The sequence below is a fragment of the Pezoporus occidentalis genome, unplaced genomic scaffold (assembly GCF_034315485.1).
Source record: "Pezoporus occidentalis ecotype Australia unplaced genomic scaffold, CSIRO_AGI_Poc_V1 ctg34, whole genome shotgun sequence".
In the NCBI taxonomy this organism is placed as follows: domain Eukaryota; kingdom Metazoa; phylum Chordata; class Aves; order Psittaciformes; family Psittacidae; genus Pezoporus; species Pezoporus occidentalis.
Window position 1 is genome coordinate 4,796,976 of NW_026915376.1, and position 16,261 is coordinate 4,813,236.

A 16,261-nucleotide genomic window follows, 5' to 3' on the forward strand; every position below is an offset into this window, starting at 1 on the left:
CGCCTCTCAGGTTGTATGCGCAGCCGTTGCTGGCGGTTCGGGTTGGATTAGCTAGCGAGAGCGCCGCCGCAGCAGCGATTGCTCCCGCCTGTTCCGGCGGGCGGCCATGGCGACGCGGGGGCCCTCTCGCTTGGCATGGTGCCTCCGCCGAGTCGGGGCCAGCGGTGACTGGCTGCTGCTGGAGGCCGGCACGCAGGTGAGCCGGGCAGCGACGAGGGGCCGGGGGCGGGGTCCGTTACCGGCGCCGCTTGGCCTGAGTGCTGCTGCGGCCGGCCCCTCCGTGGGGCTCACCCCGGGGTGGCGGGAGGCAGCGGCCAGAATAGGCTTGTTTCAGCGCAGGTAATGTGAGAGGGAGCGGAAGGCGGGTGTTCGGCTCTGGCTTGCCAAGCTGGGGACTGTTAGAGCCTTTGAACGCCGTCTCGTATTTGTATGGGAGCCGAGTGTGTGGCAGTAATCTGAGCGGCGGGGGGTGCTTAGCCTGGTTAACAAGTTGATCATAGAATCATAGAATGGTTTGGGTTGGAATGTCCCTTAAGATCGTCCAGTTCCAGCACCCCTGCCATGGGCAGAGACACCTTCCACTCGATAGGTTGCTTCAAGCCCCATGCCAGCCTGGCCTTGAACACTGCCAGGTATAGGGCAGCCACAGCTTCTGTGGGCAACCTGTGGCAGTGTCTCACCACCCTCATAGCAAAGAATTTCTTCCTAATGTCTAACCTGAAATTCCCCTGTTTAAATTTAAACCCATTGCCCCTTGCCCTGTCAGTACAGTCTCTGATGAAGTGTCCCTTTCCGGCATCCTTGTAGTCCCCATCAGATACTGGAAGCTGCTATGAGGTTTCTATATAGCTTCTCTTCAGGTCGAACAGCCCTAATTTTGTCTTCCTGTGGGAGGTGCTCCAGTGCCCTTATCATCCTTGTGGCCCTTCTGTGGACTTGCTTTGACAAGGTTAACAGTACATAACATATTTGAGTTTTGTGACTTAAGGTATTGAGGTGTATATTTTAAGTCTGTTTCAGTTACTTTTCAGTATGGTCCAGGAATGACCCCTTTTTAGTGATCTGTTTGTTAATTGAAAAGCCTACATGGGCCTTTGTCCTCTTTCCCTTACACCCAGCAGGCCAAGCCCTATGCTGTGGGCTGTAAGAGGGTTCCTGCTCTAGTGGTGGAAGTCAGGCATAGAATTCAGGTAGTTGGGTGTCGTGGATTAGTGATGCTCCTAATTCCTTTTATGCATTGCAAAAGGTACCCGTCTTCACAGCTCTTTAAGCAAACATAGTTTTCTTACTCTCCCATCATGGATTTGAAGCCATGAGGTGTGCAGGTGTGCTCAGTGAACGACTTGAGTTAATATGTCTGCAAAACTTGCAGCCTGGGCTCTGATAATTGTGCAGATTCTCTTCACAAGATGTTATTATTCTGATTTTCTGCACAGTGCTACAGTGCCACAGGCAACAGCAGAACTGCTGGCATCCTGGTACTGCAGGCAGGCAAGGCCACAGGCTGGTGTTTCAGCTGAAGCCTCTTTGGGATTTAAGTGCCAGTGCCAAACTGCCTTGCCACGGCAGTGACCTGCCAGGACTGCTGTGGGCAGCAGCAGCCAGCTCGTGGGTGAGCAGTAATGCCTGAGACCCTTGCTACAGTTTGCATGATGAACTTGATCAATGGGAAGTTTTGTGACCAGCCGTATTTGGTCTTGCTTGTACTGGTGCTAAGGAGGCCACAATGTGTGTGTGGCTGGGTGCTAAGGATTGCTCACATGGATGAAGCATTTCTGCTGCAACTGCATGGACAAGTGCAGAGTTCATAACTGAGTCCACCTGAAGTGTGGAGTCTTTACCCACCTGAGTCTCTGTGCTTTTTACATATGCGGTCCATGTTGACAGAACACCAATAGGTATTAAAGAAGCAGGGACCAACATGGTTAAGTTTGCTTGCATGATCATAGAATGATAGAATGGCTTGGGTTGAATGGACCTTAAAGATCATTCAGTTCCAACACCCCTACTGTGGGTAGGGACACCTTCCACTAGACCAGGTTGCTCAAAGCCCCATTCAACCTGGCTTTCTTAGTTTGTCTCCTTACATTTAGTTATAAGGTGGGAGTCCATGTTCTTGCTTTGAATTCAAGGTGAGGCCTGTTCAGGTAATGTGTAGTGAATGAACTTTTCTTGACTGTAGGATCTTGTAGGAATTGGGAGGTATGTGGGAGAAAAGGAGGGCAGCTTTTGTTTAAAGTATAAAAAGCAGAGAGCACTTTTGTAATAGTCTTCCTCAGATTTAACTATGGTCTTCTGCTAAAAGGTGTTCATGCTGCTTTGTCTGGCTGCGTGTTCCTGCTGTGTTGTGTTGGATCCATGCAGTTGTCTAATGACATGATAAGCTGAGAACTTGTGCAGTGGACAGGTGAATAAGAAGAGTGTGTATGATTATCAGATCTTGCAAAGGAGGCAGTGAAGGGAAGGAGAGCAAAGCTGTGCCTTAAATGGCAGCCTGAAGTTAAATCAGATTTAATAAGATACTGTGAAATGGTACAATTAAATTATGTCCCTTTTCCCAGAAGAAGCTATTAGAGTCTAATCTGATTATTCAGATCACTTTCATTACTGGTTATGAACTGCATGTAGCTTAGACTCTGAGCCGTGTGGTTGATGGTGTGATTTACAACAGTATTGTGTGTTTAGGGCATGGCTGTATGTGCACATTTTTGATGGCAATTTTCTGGGTTATTTTTTCCTGAATTTTTCCTGTTCACAAACAGTTGAACAGATGCAAGTAGCAAAAGAAGAGGGTAAGAAGTAATCTTGAGACCCGCAAATAATTGCACTGGTTTGAAGAAGTTAGGTGATGACTAAGGTGGGACACAGCTGGATTGAGAGGGGCTTAGAGCAGTTCTGCTGCCAGGGAAGATTTCCATAAAATCAAGGCTGTAATCTGCCTTAGGGCAATCAAATTTTCCTCAGTGGGAGAAAAAGAGAATACTTCAAACTTTGTAGGTTTCCATTTTCTTCCTACTCTTGAATTTAAATGCTCTTCAGAAATAGCTATAAGATGCTGATTTAGATTGATTGCTGCAGTTTAAATTTAAATTTAAATGACATAAACTGAATTTACTATGTTGTTGCTGATTGCACTTACTAAACTACTTTATTTTTAGGTAACTATAGGCCGAGGATTAGATCTCACGTATCAGCTGGTGTCAAAAACCTGCCCCTTGATGATCTCCCGTAAGCACTGTGTTTTCCAGCAAAATGCAGAAGGGCAGTGGACTGTCAAGGATAACAAGGTACAGAGACTGATTAAAGACCTTATACTTTGAGATTTGCTGGAGAGAATGCCTTGTTTGGGCTCAAGCAATGCATTAGTTATGATATACTATGGTATAAGTATGATAGAAGGTCCATGGGAATGTGCGCTGCCTGTTGTGCACTTCCAACAGGAAGCTTCAGTCTGCTGCAATTGTGATGCAAACTGTATTGCTTTCTGAATGTAGATTTCTGTCTTGGGTTAGCATTTTTCAGGCAATTGTAGTCTTGCCAAGGACACTTTGCAGCCTGTGAACCTGTTTTGTTAAAAAAAAAAAAGAATAAAAATCCCATGAATTTTTGGCAGTATTCAAAAGGATAATGTTCTTGTACTGCTAATGAAAGGAGAAACTGATACTCATTATTGTTACTCCTTATTGTAGTGATGCAGTTGCTTTAGTTATAATCAACTACAAGATTTTATTTTTAGAAAGACTATGCTTTATGTTATGTCCCAGTAAGTTTCTTCTGAATGTCCTCCTTAGCTGAGCAGAAATAAGTGTGAACATCGGAGTCCTCAGCTAGGTTTCACTGTAATTTCACTAGCCTGTTTTTTATATCATGATCTCCCCTTTCTCATTCAGGCTGAAAGCTGTAAAATGAGTAACTTGCCTTAAAACAGCACTGATAGAATGAAATTATTCGCCATGTTATGGGGATTTGAAGGCTGTTTAGGTCAACACCAGGTTAGTCAGAAAGGAGCTACTGTTAGTAGCCACTAATAGTGGCTACTATGAAAGTTACACAGCTCTTAAAGAAAACTGTTGGAGTAGTTGTAGAAACTTACAGCAATTGCATGATTGGAAACAACTGTGGTAGATCAATTAACTCTTCCTCTGTGTTCTCATTGCTACCAGTTTAAGTTTTGGAGGTGTGTCAGTTGTTAATGATTCTGCAGTTCATCTTAAGTGCAGGTCAGTTTATTGTTTTTCAAAACCATTTCTTGAGCTAGTCTTGTATCTCATTTAAAACCCCTTTTCTGTCTTGAACATTATCTCTTAACATTTTCCTTCTTGTTTGTATTCTCACTGTATTTATGGAGAACTGTTTTTTTTTTTCCTTTAGGCAGTGTAAGCTATGCTCCTTTTTCTTGTTTCTTCTTGGATTTCAGGTAACATTAGCTGTCAAGAATAATCGCTGCAGTATTCTATGTTCTTGACAATGAACAATGTTCTTGACAATTCTGGAGTCTTTTTATTGGTTAATTTTTATTTCTGAAGGTTTTGGGCAGCTTTTTTCCCCTTGGAGTTCATTCTTTTCCTTCTGCACAAGTGCATCTATTAATGTTGTTCTTTGTGCTTGCACAGAAAATCTGTAATGCAGGAATAATGCATGGTAAGTAATATAATGCAATAACTAATAAATGGGACACTAAGCCAATAAATTGGATATTGCAAAGTTTATTTAAAGAGGTGGCTTGTTCTGACTGCAGTGCTGAAGAGATTGGATATGTTTACGGCTGCCAGAAATAACCTGTAGAGGACTGTGTAACTGCATATTAAATTTTGCTGATTCTCTTTTCAATGGCAGAGTCTAAATGGAGTCTGGCTTAACAAACAGCGTCTGGATCCCTCAAAAGCCTATCCTATTGCTGAAGGAGACCGTATCCAATTGGGAGTGCCTTTGGAAAACAAAGAGAGTGCTGAATATGAGTATGAAGTAATTAAAGATGAATGGGAGAAAATCAGACCCTTTTTAGCCCAGAGAAATGACCTGGGGAAAGCTAAGAGTTCAAGAACTAAACGTAAAATTAGTCTGGAGGAATTGGAGACATCTGGATCAGAAGGCCCCTCAAATTCCAGATCCAAGAGAGACAGAGTGTCCTTTGACAGTGAACTTTTGGGTCAATCATGGGGAAGGGTAGAAGAGGTCAAACAGTTCACAGAGAAGATGGATGTCAAGCTGCCTTCTCCTGGACCAAGTGAGGAAGATAGGGGTCCAGTGTGTAGCAGCCCTGTGCATGCTGAGAAAGCCGTGTCTGTCCTGCATAAGGACCAGAAGGGCTCTGGTCTTGCAGAGTCATGGACTGGCTTGGAAAAGCTGAGAAAAACTTTAGTAGATATAACAGAGTTAAAGGTCAAAGTGCAAGAGAAGCAGGCAGCAGTTCTGAATGTGAAGCAGAAGCGCAGGAAGTGTGCTCAGAAGGATATCCTGGCAATGGAGCAAGAGCTGCGGGAGTTGCAGAACCAGCTGTGCATGGAGCAAGAGCATCACCAGCAACAAGTGGAAGAGCTGAAAAGGACGTTCTGTAAAGAGCAGCAGAATCTAGAGGTATAATGATGGTAATCTTTTTGGCCTGTGTCTTTTATATTAATTTCTAATATAAGACATTGATCCAAAATAACATCTTGACCCATACAGTAACAAATAACATGCATGAATTACTCCTGTTAAAATTGTCATGGAAGTATTTCACTTCCAGGCACGTGTGCCAAAAGGAAGTGCAGAGACAGAAAAGATTGGACTGCATGGGGAATTAGGAAAATTAAATTTGTTCACAAACAGGTAAATTACAGCAAGATACTAAAGCTTTTCAGTTGGTAAAAAAGTGTGTCTTTAAATAAATCAAAAGCCTTGGCCTGATCTCCTGTGGTTAGAGAGGACAAGTTGAAAAGAATTCACCCTAACTGAATTTCTTTTGGTGTGTGGCTGTATTAATGCTCAGTTTGCATGGCAAATCCATTGCCTTTCCAAGCAAGTGAATTACTGTGTTTTTTAATCCCTGGAGGGAGGGAAAATTTGTTTTCAAAAAACCCTTTCCTGAAATCTGTGTCTTCAAGCAGTATGAGTATGTTGATAAGTAGCTTTTTTAGATAACACACTGAAGTTTTTTCTATTCTTGTTTGCTCAAAATCTGATTTAAAGGAAGTAAGGATTCATCTTGGAGTGAATTTCATAATTTACCAGTTACTTCCTTTAAAGTCTGCTGCAAAAAGAAAGATACCTGTATCAGAAAAGATACAGAAAGCCTGGAGTTGGGTGCTTAGGCACAAGGGGAAGTTCCACTGGAGCTGTAGGTATGTCTGAGTGTGATGAAAGGTAGAATTGCAGCTTTTTCTCATGTTTAAGCTGTTGCTGACCTCTTTGCTTCTATGAATATGTTAGTGCCTTTAGAGCTAGAGCAACGTGGAGGTGTTCCAAGTATGTAACTGTAAATGATGCATCTGCTTTAACCCTTCATAGTAAATGATTGCTCTAATTTGTTGTACACATGTGTGACACACTAGAGCGGGACATCTCGGGGTTTGCTGAAAACCAGGGTTGTTTCTTTCAACATAATCTCTAGAGAGAGTGTGCAAAATAGCTGTTTTCTGTCGCTTGCTTTCTTCAAGTACTTTTTTTTTTTTTTAATTTCCTCTTCTCCTTCCCTATGCAGGGAGTAAAGGGGCAACATGGAGAAGAAAATCTGAAGGAACAGCTGGCCCAGGTCCTGCAAGAGGCAAGTAGTTATGCATCTAGGTTTGGTCTAACTGTATAACTGATACTTAAATCTTACTGCTGTGTGGCCTCTTGGTAGAAATCTGTTTAGGGAATTTTAACCAGATGGAATTAAAAAAAATCACTCTTGGTCAGGAATATTTTTGAAAGAGGTTACCACAACTTTGGCTTTCTAGTCTTTTTCCAAAAGGTCTTTCCTTTTTGAAAACTAATCTGAAAGCAGCTTCATACAGTGTCAGGGTTTTTGTGATCTTTATGTGTCAAATACCCCTGGATACTGTACATTCAAAATGGTGATTGTAAAGTCTAACTGAAGTGAAAGTGTAACCTGGGAGAGGGAATGAGCAGTGCTATGACACTGGGAAGGACATAAGTAACGGGCAGTACATTCCAGTTTTAAGTTAAGTCTAAACTGCCTAACACCTCAACTCATACAGACATGTGTTGCTCTATTAGGAGAAATGAGTGTGCTGAGCGTCATGATTATGGCCATGTATTTTAATAGGATAGCTTATAATGGCCCTTTTATAATTTTTGGAATTGTATTGTTACAGCATCATGCTTTGATGGAAGAACTGAGCCGTAGTAAAAAAGATTTTGAGGAGATAATCCAAGCCAAAAATAAAGAACTGGAGGAAACCAAGGTAAGGAATAACCATATTCTTAGTTCTGTTCATAAGTGAAACATGGTATGCCGCAGCAGAGGAAATGGTTTATTCACCGTTGGTCTTGACTGTACTTTGCCTCTTAAGGTGAAAACCTCCTGTACTTTGAGGTGGCAGCTGACTCTAGTTTCCAGGATTGAGGAGGATACACCTTGCCCTGTTCTTAAATTAGTATTTTACAGTGATTACTCCATCTTTCGCAATTGTAAAGCCCAGAGCACCTGAACTGTGTGTTGTGCATAAGTGAGCTCATTCCACCTGTTCTTAAAAAAAATAAAAATAAAAAAAAAAGAAAGTGTGCTTGAAGAGTGAGGTGCTTCATTTTTAGTTACTGTGTTCAAGTAAAACTGTAGTGTTCCAGCTGAAACAACATGTAATTTGAATAATGAATGAGATAAGCCACATTTCTCTCTGTCCTCGACACAAGGTGATGAGTGGAAAATAATGAGGAGATCCTTTCCTGTGTCTTACCCTTGGAAATGATCACCAATGGAAATGATCAAAATGGAAACACCTCTGGCTGTTTGCTTTAGGTTTTTTTGTAACTCTTCCTGTTTCTTTAGGGTTTTTTGTAACTCTTCCTGTTTCTTTCTTCCTGTTTGAAGTATAGTTTCAATTGGAAGAATTTCTCCGTTATTTTTAGAAGCTAGAGCAGGTACCTGGGAGCCTAATTTAACTCCAAACAACAACAAAATTATTGGACAGTTAAATGCAAGTAAATGTTTTAAATTCTTACGCTTCCTCATTTTAATATTTGAGGCATTTTGTTAGTTGGGTGTTCTGCTCTTTACATCGGACATAAAAGAACTGTTCTGTTGACTTAAGAAAACACATGCCAGGAAGAGGTTGGAATAGATTCTGAAAAGATTTATCCTGCCAGTAGTTTCTTTAGACTGAGGGGAATTTTGGAAACAGCTGCTGTTCTTGCTTGTAAGTTCTCTACAGGGGATGGGAATATTCTCATTATTGCCATGACTACAAAGAGGAAAGAGGTTACAGATCTGGGTATATAATAGACTTGACATGTGGAGACTTGGGTTTTTCTGCTTGTACTATCTTCCTCTGCATGCACACTTCCTGCCAATATTATGTTGAGTAAAACCTTGTTCTTTGTTGGTATGTGACCATATGTACTTTTCCACTAGGAGGAGAAGGAAAAGGTGAGAGCCCAAAAAGAAGAGGTGTTGAATCAGATGAATGACGTTTTGGAGAATGAGTTGCAGTGCACAATCTGTTCTGAGCACTTCATTGAGGTATGCTGAAACTGGTACAGGTTTGCAAGTAGATACTTGAGAAGCTTTCCCTAGCTTTATTAAAGAAACAGTCAAGCTTATTTCTTTACTTGGCTAGTTTAACAGTCTCAACAGACACACAGTGAGTTCTGGGTAAGGGTGGGAGCAGAAATTCAGTCTGTCTACCCTAACTCTGAGGAGCAATGTCAGCTTTAATGTTGCTACCTGCACAGAGATGAGTACTTAATCCTGGGATGCATATAGGCTTGCAGCAGATTTGGGGGGCTTTAACCTGCTGTTGGCAGCCTACTTGAGGAAGAATAATTTTGTAGTAGACCTTGCTTTAAGTTGACTAGGGTTGGACAGCTTCAGGTCTAGGTATAGGAGGAGCTTAGTAAAGGAAGGGAGGTGCAGTGTTCACTCAAGTCCTGAATCTTTTACATTGTTCAGATAAACTATTTCTTTGAGAAACCGTCTTACTTTAGTTTGTAGAAGTGTGATAGGCTGTGTCTGAAACATAGACTGTTATTTCTGTTTTCCTAGATCTTCAGTTTTATTATCAATTTCTACTACAGGCACCCTGATGTGTTAGTCATCTAATAATTACTGAAGAGTTAGCTGAAATTTTAATTTCTGGTTTCTCAGTAACATAAGATGCTATTCTGCAGTATCTGTATTTTTCCATAATTTATTCAAGTTGGGGAAATTTATAGTGGAATTAATGCTTTTTCTCTGTGTTTCTGACTTGCTATGCTCTACGATGAATTCATTAACTCTTAGAACTTGTCTGCACTCTGGCATGAGGGAGTTTTTGTGTGTAATCCCTATGAAGGCTGAAGTAAAGGTGTTTCAGGCTTCTCCCCCTGCTTCCCTTACAGGAAGTGTTCATCTACTGTTTTTCTAACTTCATTTTTTTTTTTCTTGACAATGCTTGTGTGATCATGCTCTGATAAGTATCCTTCTGTTGAATTCCATAGGCAGTCACTCTGAACTGTGCACACAGCTTCTGCTCCTACTGTATCAATGAGTGGACAAAACGTAAAGTGGAGTGCCCTATCTGCAGGCAGGAGATCAAATCAAAGACACGCTCTCTGGTGCTGGATAATTGCATTGACAGGATGGTAGAAAAACTGGATGTGGAAATGAAAGAGCACCGCCTGACCCTTATCAGAGAGCGGAAAGGTGAGAGGTGGGTGGATGTGGCATGATGAGTACAATCTCTCATTCCATCTATTTTGTACAGCTTTCTTTGCACCTATATACCAAGGGGATGCTCAGGAAATGCAGCAGAAACACCAGAAAATTAATTTTAAGATATGTTGCATAACTAGCTTTACTACACAGCAAAATAAAAATAAATTTGGAGAAAGACTTCAGTATGAATTCCACAGTTGAGCAGAACAACTTAACCATGTTAAAGCTTATGCTGTTTCAAAGAGATCACTAAATAAATACAAAACTATATGGAACCAGGCACCTTTTGATTAAACTGCTGACTATATGATTGCAAAAACATCAGCAAAGCAGTGATGAGAAACTGAATTCTCTTCTGTGTGCTAGGTTTGTGTAGGGAATCTGAAGGGAACATTGATGTGTCACATAAGCATAAGGCTGAACTGGCAGTTCTTCTGCCATGTTATTTTTGTGAAATTGAAGCCGTTGTGGCTTAAATGCATAACCTCTTGCCTAGTTGTAGCTAAAAGACTGCATGATAGCGATGGCTTTAAGTAAAACTCCAGTATGGGGTATTCCTATTCCGCTTTTCTATTCCAGATTTGTCTCTAGAGCACTTGATGCTGGTATTTAGGTGCTGGAAAATGTAGAAATGTCTTCCTGCTACCCCTGAAAACATTTCTTTTGCTGTATTCCCTTAAGTAATTGTTCTGTTTCTCTCTCATAGAGGCGACTGCATGATCCTTCATTTTGCAGTGTGTCAAGCCTTTTACCTAATAAAAGGTGCTTTTGAAACATTTCTGATTCTCTGTGGTGACACAGATTGACATTCCTAAGCAATGTTAGTTCAGACTTGAAATTATAACCTATTTAAGCAACTTGGCTGATTGCCTCAGGAAATGAAACACTGCTGAGAGGCTTCCCAGCTCAGCTTCCTGAATTGCTTTCACCTCTGCAGACCTGACACTGCTCTTATGTAATATGCACATCTGCAGTGTGTCATAAGTGCTACTGACGTGTCTCATCCAGTAGCTGATGGGGATAGGCGAAGCAGTACGTTCATGGGATCCTGCTTCACTTCAGTCTGATGAACCAGTGGTCTTCATGCTTGTTTGAACTAAAAAGAAATAAGCTGATAGCCTACCTTCATATGGGATGCTCTAATTATTTAAATGACTGTTAATAGGAAATCATTTAGCTTCACCAATGCACTTCAGGAGGAAGGATGACTTGTTTCCATTAATCTTTTTATTCAGTGATGGAAACATTTTGATTGCGATGTGGATAACTGTATGTTTAGGAAACAGGATTTCCTAAAGAGAAACCAGCTGAAAGAGGAATAGTCATGCAGATGGCACTTCAGAAGCTCAGAGCTTCTTAAGAAGCCTTTCCAAGAGCGTTAGTAGAACAGGCACCAATAGGACAGCTTATGCTCTTAACTTTATGGAGGTTTTGATGGGGCCGTACGTGTCCTGAACAACCATTGCTGGTTTGAGAGCTACTTACTACATTTCTCTCTTCCTTACCTAGCAAGGCACTGTTAGCCACTTCCATTGACAATTGTGTGCCAGTGAAGGGTTGGAGAATGTGTCCTCATCTGTACTGTGGAAAAGGCATACAGGAAACTTAAGAAAACAAACAAAAAACCTCTACAACCCTTTGTTCTTTTAATGCTGAAAACTGAAAAGGCCTATGCTCTGCAGCTTGAAAGATCTATTGCAGACTGAGAGTGAGAGGCTGTAAGTTTCAAAGAGAACTAGTAATTTTAGAGTTTGGGAGTACAGTGGTTACTGCTAACTTTTGTGCATGTGTGTTTTGAATGCAGGGAAACAGAATGCGTTGGTGAAGACAGCCACAGGCAATGACAGCAGTGTCACTCCTCCCATCTACTCCATCTTGTCGATGAGCAGCTGTGACCATGAGGACTCTGAAGAGGATTATTACTATAATGAAAGCTACTACATTATCTAAACACTCTTACTGCAGACTCATTTGCGTGTGTGCTGCCCAGAACCAACCTAGTGATGTTTGACTGACTACTGGTTGAGTGGACTGGACATCTGGAAGGAGAGACTGTGAAGAGGCTGGAGCTGAGAACTCTCAGCATTTGGAAGAAGGACCTTATTTTTTAAATGAATGTACAGGAGCTTGGTCTCTAGAACAAAATTGGGATTGTGAGAGATCAAGCTGCCATTAGGCTAGATGACATACAAAACTTCGGGTTCCACGATTGCTTGTGACCTGCTCAGTGTAATGTAATAGTTTGTATATGCATCCCTGCCCTTTCCTTAGTGAACGACATGTTTAAATGCATACAACAGCTTCCCTTATTTCAGGTAGCAGAGGGAATGGCTCTGTTTGAGAACTTGACCATCTCCACCAGCAGGCAGGAGAGGTGTATCAGGAAAAAGTGCCAATGTGGGTTTTCCTCTTGAATTTCATCTGACAGCTAGAATCATCCCAGGCCTCTGCCAGTAATCAAGGATGGCTTGTGGACCTTGTCAGCCTTAAGTGCTTAAATGCATTGTAAGCTGAGCTGCTGGCCATCAGTTTGCTCTATTGGCATTACCCATTTCCTGTTAAGATAGGATGGAGAAGACTAAATCTTCCAGAATTCCTTAGCTAGTGCTCTTCCTATATAGTATCTTTGGTTTGTTCCCCCTTCAGGCTTTTTGCATAAAGGGTTTTAGAATTGAGAGGCTGCACATCCAGAAGTTAACAGTGACTTCAGAAACACAGTTCTGGTCAGCATCAGAGAGGAACCTTTGTCTCTTCACAGGTGCTGCTATCTGAATTAGTGAAATGTCCTATTGGCAGGGTAGGAAAGCAGCTTCTGTAGGTAACCATGTGGCACAGAAGGAAGTATTTGGTTATATTGTTTACACAACATTGCTGTTGAGCTGTGGGTTTTACTACCCTCACAGCAAATCACTCAGAAACTGAACAAGTCTTGCCTCATCCTATCATGAATTCGTCCATGGAATTCCATTTTCAGTGGCATATGCTTTAGATTTAGCTGTTATATGGAAAGGACTGTTTTACACTGTGAAAAGAGGATGGGGGAAACCCTTTTCATCTGTAATATGTCTTTGGCTATTTGTATGTACTTTCTGTGTTTATTTAACATTAGGAAGGAAAATACAAATTCATTTCTGCATTAGTCTTTCTTGGTGCAGCTACTGAAGTGAATGTCTTTCTCCCAGTAGTCTTAGTCTGTGTTTTCTCGAAAAAAAAAAAAAAGAAAAATCTCATTTTAATGACTATGCTTCATGTTTTGACTGCTGTAAGTAGTATGACTTTTTTTAAAGTTATTTGAAAGACTTGTGTATTCAGGATTTGATGAAAGACAACCCAACTCTTCAAGCCTGTGGCTACCCTAATGATAATTTAGCAGATACGATCATACCTCTTCTCTTCTTCCAGTAAAGAAAGATCTCATTAAAAAGTTGTATGATGATGATGCTGTCCCAAGGAAGTAATGCGTTCTGACAGATTTGATTAGTAGAACTTAAATAGGAGAGAGGTCTGATCTGTGGACCAGGCAGCTTCCTTAAATTCGTAGTGGAATGTTTCTTTTGTGAAGAGTCATTATCATATCTTGAGTTTTCCTCTTTCCCATGTTCATTTTTTATAAGCTGATGAAAGTTTCTTTTGAGAATATATGCTCTCTAGGATATCTGAGAGAAGGAGATTCCTCAAAATACTTGTGAAATAGGCTGACATTGGAACAGGCATTCCTGGTGGAGAGGAGTAGGATGAAAATACTCTAGTAATCTAAGACTGCAGGTTCTTCTAATGTGTATCTCTTCCATGCTGCTGTGCTATTTTTGCTCGGTTTATTTTGCTAAATACATTTATTTTGTTATACTGATGTTTATGCATATTGCAGAGAAGGCTAGTGGTTCTCTTAGTAACACATTAGTTCTTTGGTGTGATTTCTGAGCACGTCCTCTTTTACTAGAGTAGGATGTAAGTGGTATACCAAACCATTTCCACTGTTACCATTAGGTGCATAGTACATAAAGGTCCACAAGGAGAGGTTAAGCCTACTGTTGACTTGCAAAAGCAGACCTGTCCTCCCAGCTCACTGCTGTCAGATACAGAGCTGATGACTAGACATACAGAAGTGTACAGCAACCTATGTAGCTTCTGCAAAAGATGTCTGTATCTCTAATACTGTGCTCTCCTTTGGTCTAAGGTCTGTATCTTTTCTTGATTGTGTATCTGAATGTCCCCTTAGAGATGTCATGCCCTGGACTGTTGCCTGTCTTGGGATGGCATGAAGCACTTCCAGTCTTGCATCTGGGATTCAGGTTACAACTGAGCTCGTCACAGTTGATGCACAGCAAGCTTGATGCAAGTTCATAACTTGCTGCTTTCAGGTGGAAGATAGCTTTCATGTAGTGTGATAATCACTTCCAGAGCAGCATACTGTTCATCAACATCAGCAGGAACAGATGGGAAGGAGTGCTAATGGATTGCTGGACAGGACCATCACAGCAGATGGTATGCAGATCAGTCTGACAGTCACTTTTCTCTTGCACATGTAATCTACCACAACAGTGCATGGTGAGCCTTAGCAACACTGTCAGTTAACTTTGCAAAACATGTAATAGGTAATCTAACAATCCAGCTGTGCTCCCCCCACCCCAGTTTAAGTGTCTTTCCAAAACTATGCTCTGACTAGTCAGTGTTTTGCCTCGTGCTCATAGTCTTCCCTCTTGCTGTTTTTTTTTGCGATAATGTCACATATTTAGACATACATATCTTAGAGCATCTAGATAATCATAAACTACACTTCCTAAATAGTATACTCCTATCCCTATGTGCTGCGTTTGTTTTGTGTTTTAAGCTTAAGCATTCATGCTTGTGTACTGAGCTGTATGCCCCTGGGTTTCAAGCTTAATGAGAAGTACAAGACAGCTCAATCAGTGCTTGGAATTCACATGGCAAACGATCTGTAGCCACGTATTAAGCTTTTACTGCATGAAAAGCTTTGCTGTCACTTGCTTACAAAACTTGTTCTGGCTCTGCTCAAGTAACGGAGATGTGGTTAGTTAATGAAGCACCTGGTGCCAAGCAGGCTCTATGCAGGCAGTTTCTTAGGAAACCTGCGCGGCGTGTGGGACTAATGCCGTTTCCAGCGGGCAGGGAAGGGCAGCGGCCCTGGCTGGGCTCGGGGCGTGCTGCCTGAAGTCACTGCTATGGTGCTGGTTAGGCAAGTCTCCTTCAGAAACCTGAACCAAACCCCTGTTTTTCGCAGAAAGCGTTCCTTTTCAGTCAGTGCCTGAAATACATGGGCCTTGACACGCTTTCAATACATTTTTATATGTAGATTTTGTAACTGTGTATCATTTCACATAGCGCTCCAATATCTTTCACCCCTACCTCGCCTCCATCGGGAATGACCGAGGCCTCCGGCTACCCGCTCTCCCACACGGCCCGGCCCTGCCTACGGACGGGGCTGAGCGCGCCATGCCGCGGCGATCCCAGGGGTCCTTGCAGAGGGTTTGAGGTGCCCGCTGTGCGCCTGCGAGGCCGGGCCCACCCCTTTCGGTGAGGGCGCGCACTGTGCGTCACTGTCGCGCGCCGCCGATTCGGGGAGGACCCGCCGGGGAAGGGGGCGGTGCTCAGCGGCGTCTCCACACGGGGAATAGAAACTGGCGGTGGTCGGGAAGGGACGGGGACAGCCACAGCGACAGGGACAGGCCGCCGGGACCGCCGCCTCTTCTGCCTCCGTGAGTGCCCCGCACCAGCAGCGTGCCGCCTGCCCTCGGCCTAAGTGACCGCGGCTCGGCTCCGGTACTGGCGGGCTGCGGGACCCCGTGTCCCGGAGCTGTGGGGTGGCTGGTGCGGCGCGAGTGGGGGCTGGCTGAGGGGCGGGCTCAGAGCAGCGGAACCGCTGCAGGTGGTGCCCCGGGCATGGGCGTCCCTCCCGGCTGCGTGCGTGCGGAGGGAGCGGGTGTCGGTCACCGGGCAGGTGGTTTCGCGTGGCTTGAAATGTAGCGGGAAATCGTGCCATAAGGGAGCCTTGGTAAGGCCAGGGGGTAGATATGCCTAGAGGTGGCTAGGAGCAGTGTGAGCCCGTAGTGCGGTCGCCTCGTCAGAGGGGCTCTCGGGAGAAACAGGAAGTGGCTCCCAGTTTGTTACAGATAAGTAAGGAAAAAAGCCAAACCAACCCAAGCCTCTAAATTGGCATAAGAGCAAGGAAGTGTGAACTGATGTAAAAGATCTGCTGGTGGAAGGGAAAAGGTTTCTTGGCCGCAGTGGGATGATTTTGCAGTTGGAGTTCTGGGAGTGAATAGAGGAGCTGGTTTTAAGCTGCCCTGTGTTTTTGGAAAAAAGTTTTATAACAGAGGTATAAAAAATCAGCGATCTGGGGTGTCTCTTCTAGCCCAGCATTTCTATGTAGAAAAATAAACATCAGTAGGATTTTACTGCTTTTTA

General features: G+C 42.8%; 3 protein-coding genes across 7 annotated transcripts in view; 2 read left to right on the plus strand and 1 right to left on the minus strand.

The window, feature by feature from the left end:
• AARS2 (alanyl-tRNA synthetase 2, mitochondrial) overlaps positions 1 to 11,392 on the minus strand; it is a 29,614-nt gene extending 18,222 nt beyond the window's left edge. Inside the window, exon 1 of the mRNA XM_062629655.1 lies at positions 11,341 to 11,392. The gene's annotated coding sequence lies outside the window, so the exon portion shown is untranslated. The remainder of the gene's footprint in view (positions 1 to 11,340) is intronic.
• RNF8 (ring finger protein 8) lies at positions 21 to 13,685 on the plus strand. Of its 3 annotated transcripts, none has more exons than XM_062629667.1 (8): positions 21 to 196; positions 3,159 to 3,287; positions 4,837 to 5,577; positions 6,683 to 6,745; positions 7,299 to 7,388; positions 8,555 to 8,662; positions 9,619 to 9,830; positions 11,640 to 13,685. In XM_062629667.1, the coding sequence occupies exons 1-8, from the start codon at positions 107 to 109 to the stop codon at positions 11,677 to 11,679; spliced, it is 1,473 nt and encodes a 490-aa protein (XP_062485651.1). In that variant the 5' UTR covers positions 21 to 106; the 3' UTR covers positions 11,680 to 13,685. The 3 variants fall into 3 exon arrangements, with proteins under 3 accessions (XP_062485651.1, XP_062485650.1, XP_062485652.1); XM_062629666.1 differs by having other exon boundaries at positions 22 to 196; positions 9,619 to 9,823; XM_062629668.1 differs by having other exon boundaries at positions 94 to 196; positions 3,169 to 3,287; positions 9,619 to 9,823.
• A 1,846-nt stretch (positions 13,686 to 15,531) lies between these two features.
• Positions 15,532 to 16,261, plus strand: part of CMTR1 (cap methyltransferase 1) — a 28,149-nt gene continuing 27,419 nt past the window's right edge. The window contains exon 1 of one of the 3 annotated variants that reach the window (XM_062629659.1): positions 15,532 to 15,652. The gene's annotated coding sequence lies outside the window, so the exon portion shown is untranslated. The remainder of the gene's footprint in view (positions 15,653 to 16,261) is intronic. The other 2 variants (XM_062629658.1, XM_062629661.1) reach the window with 2 other exon arrangements.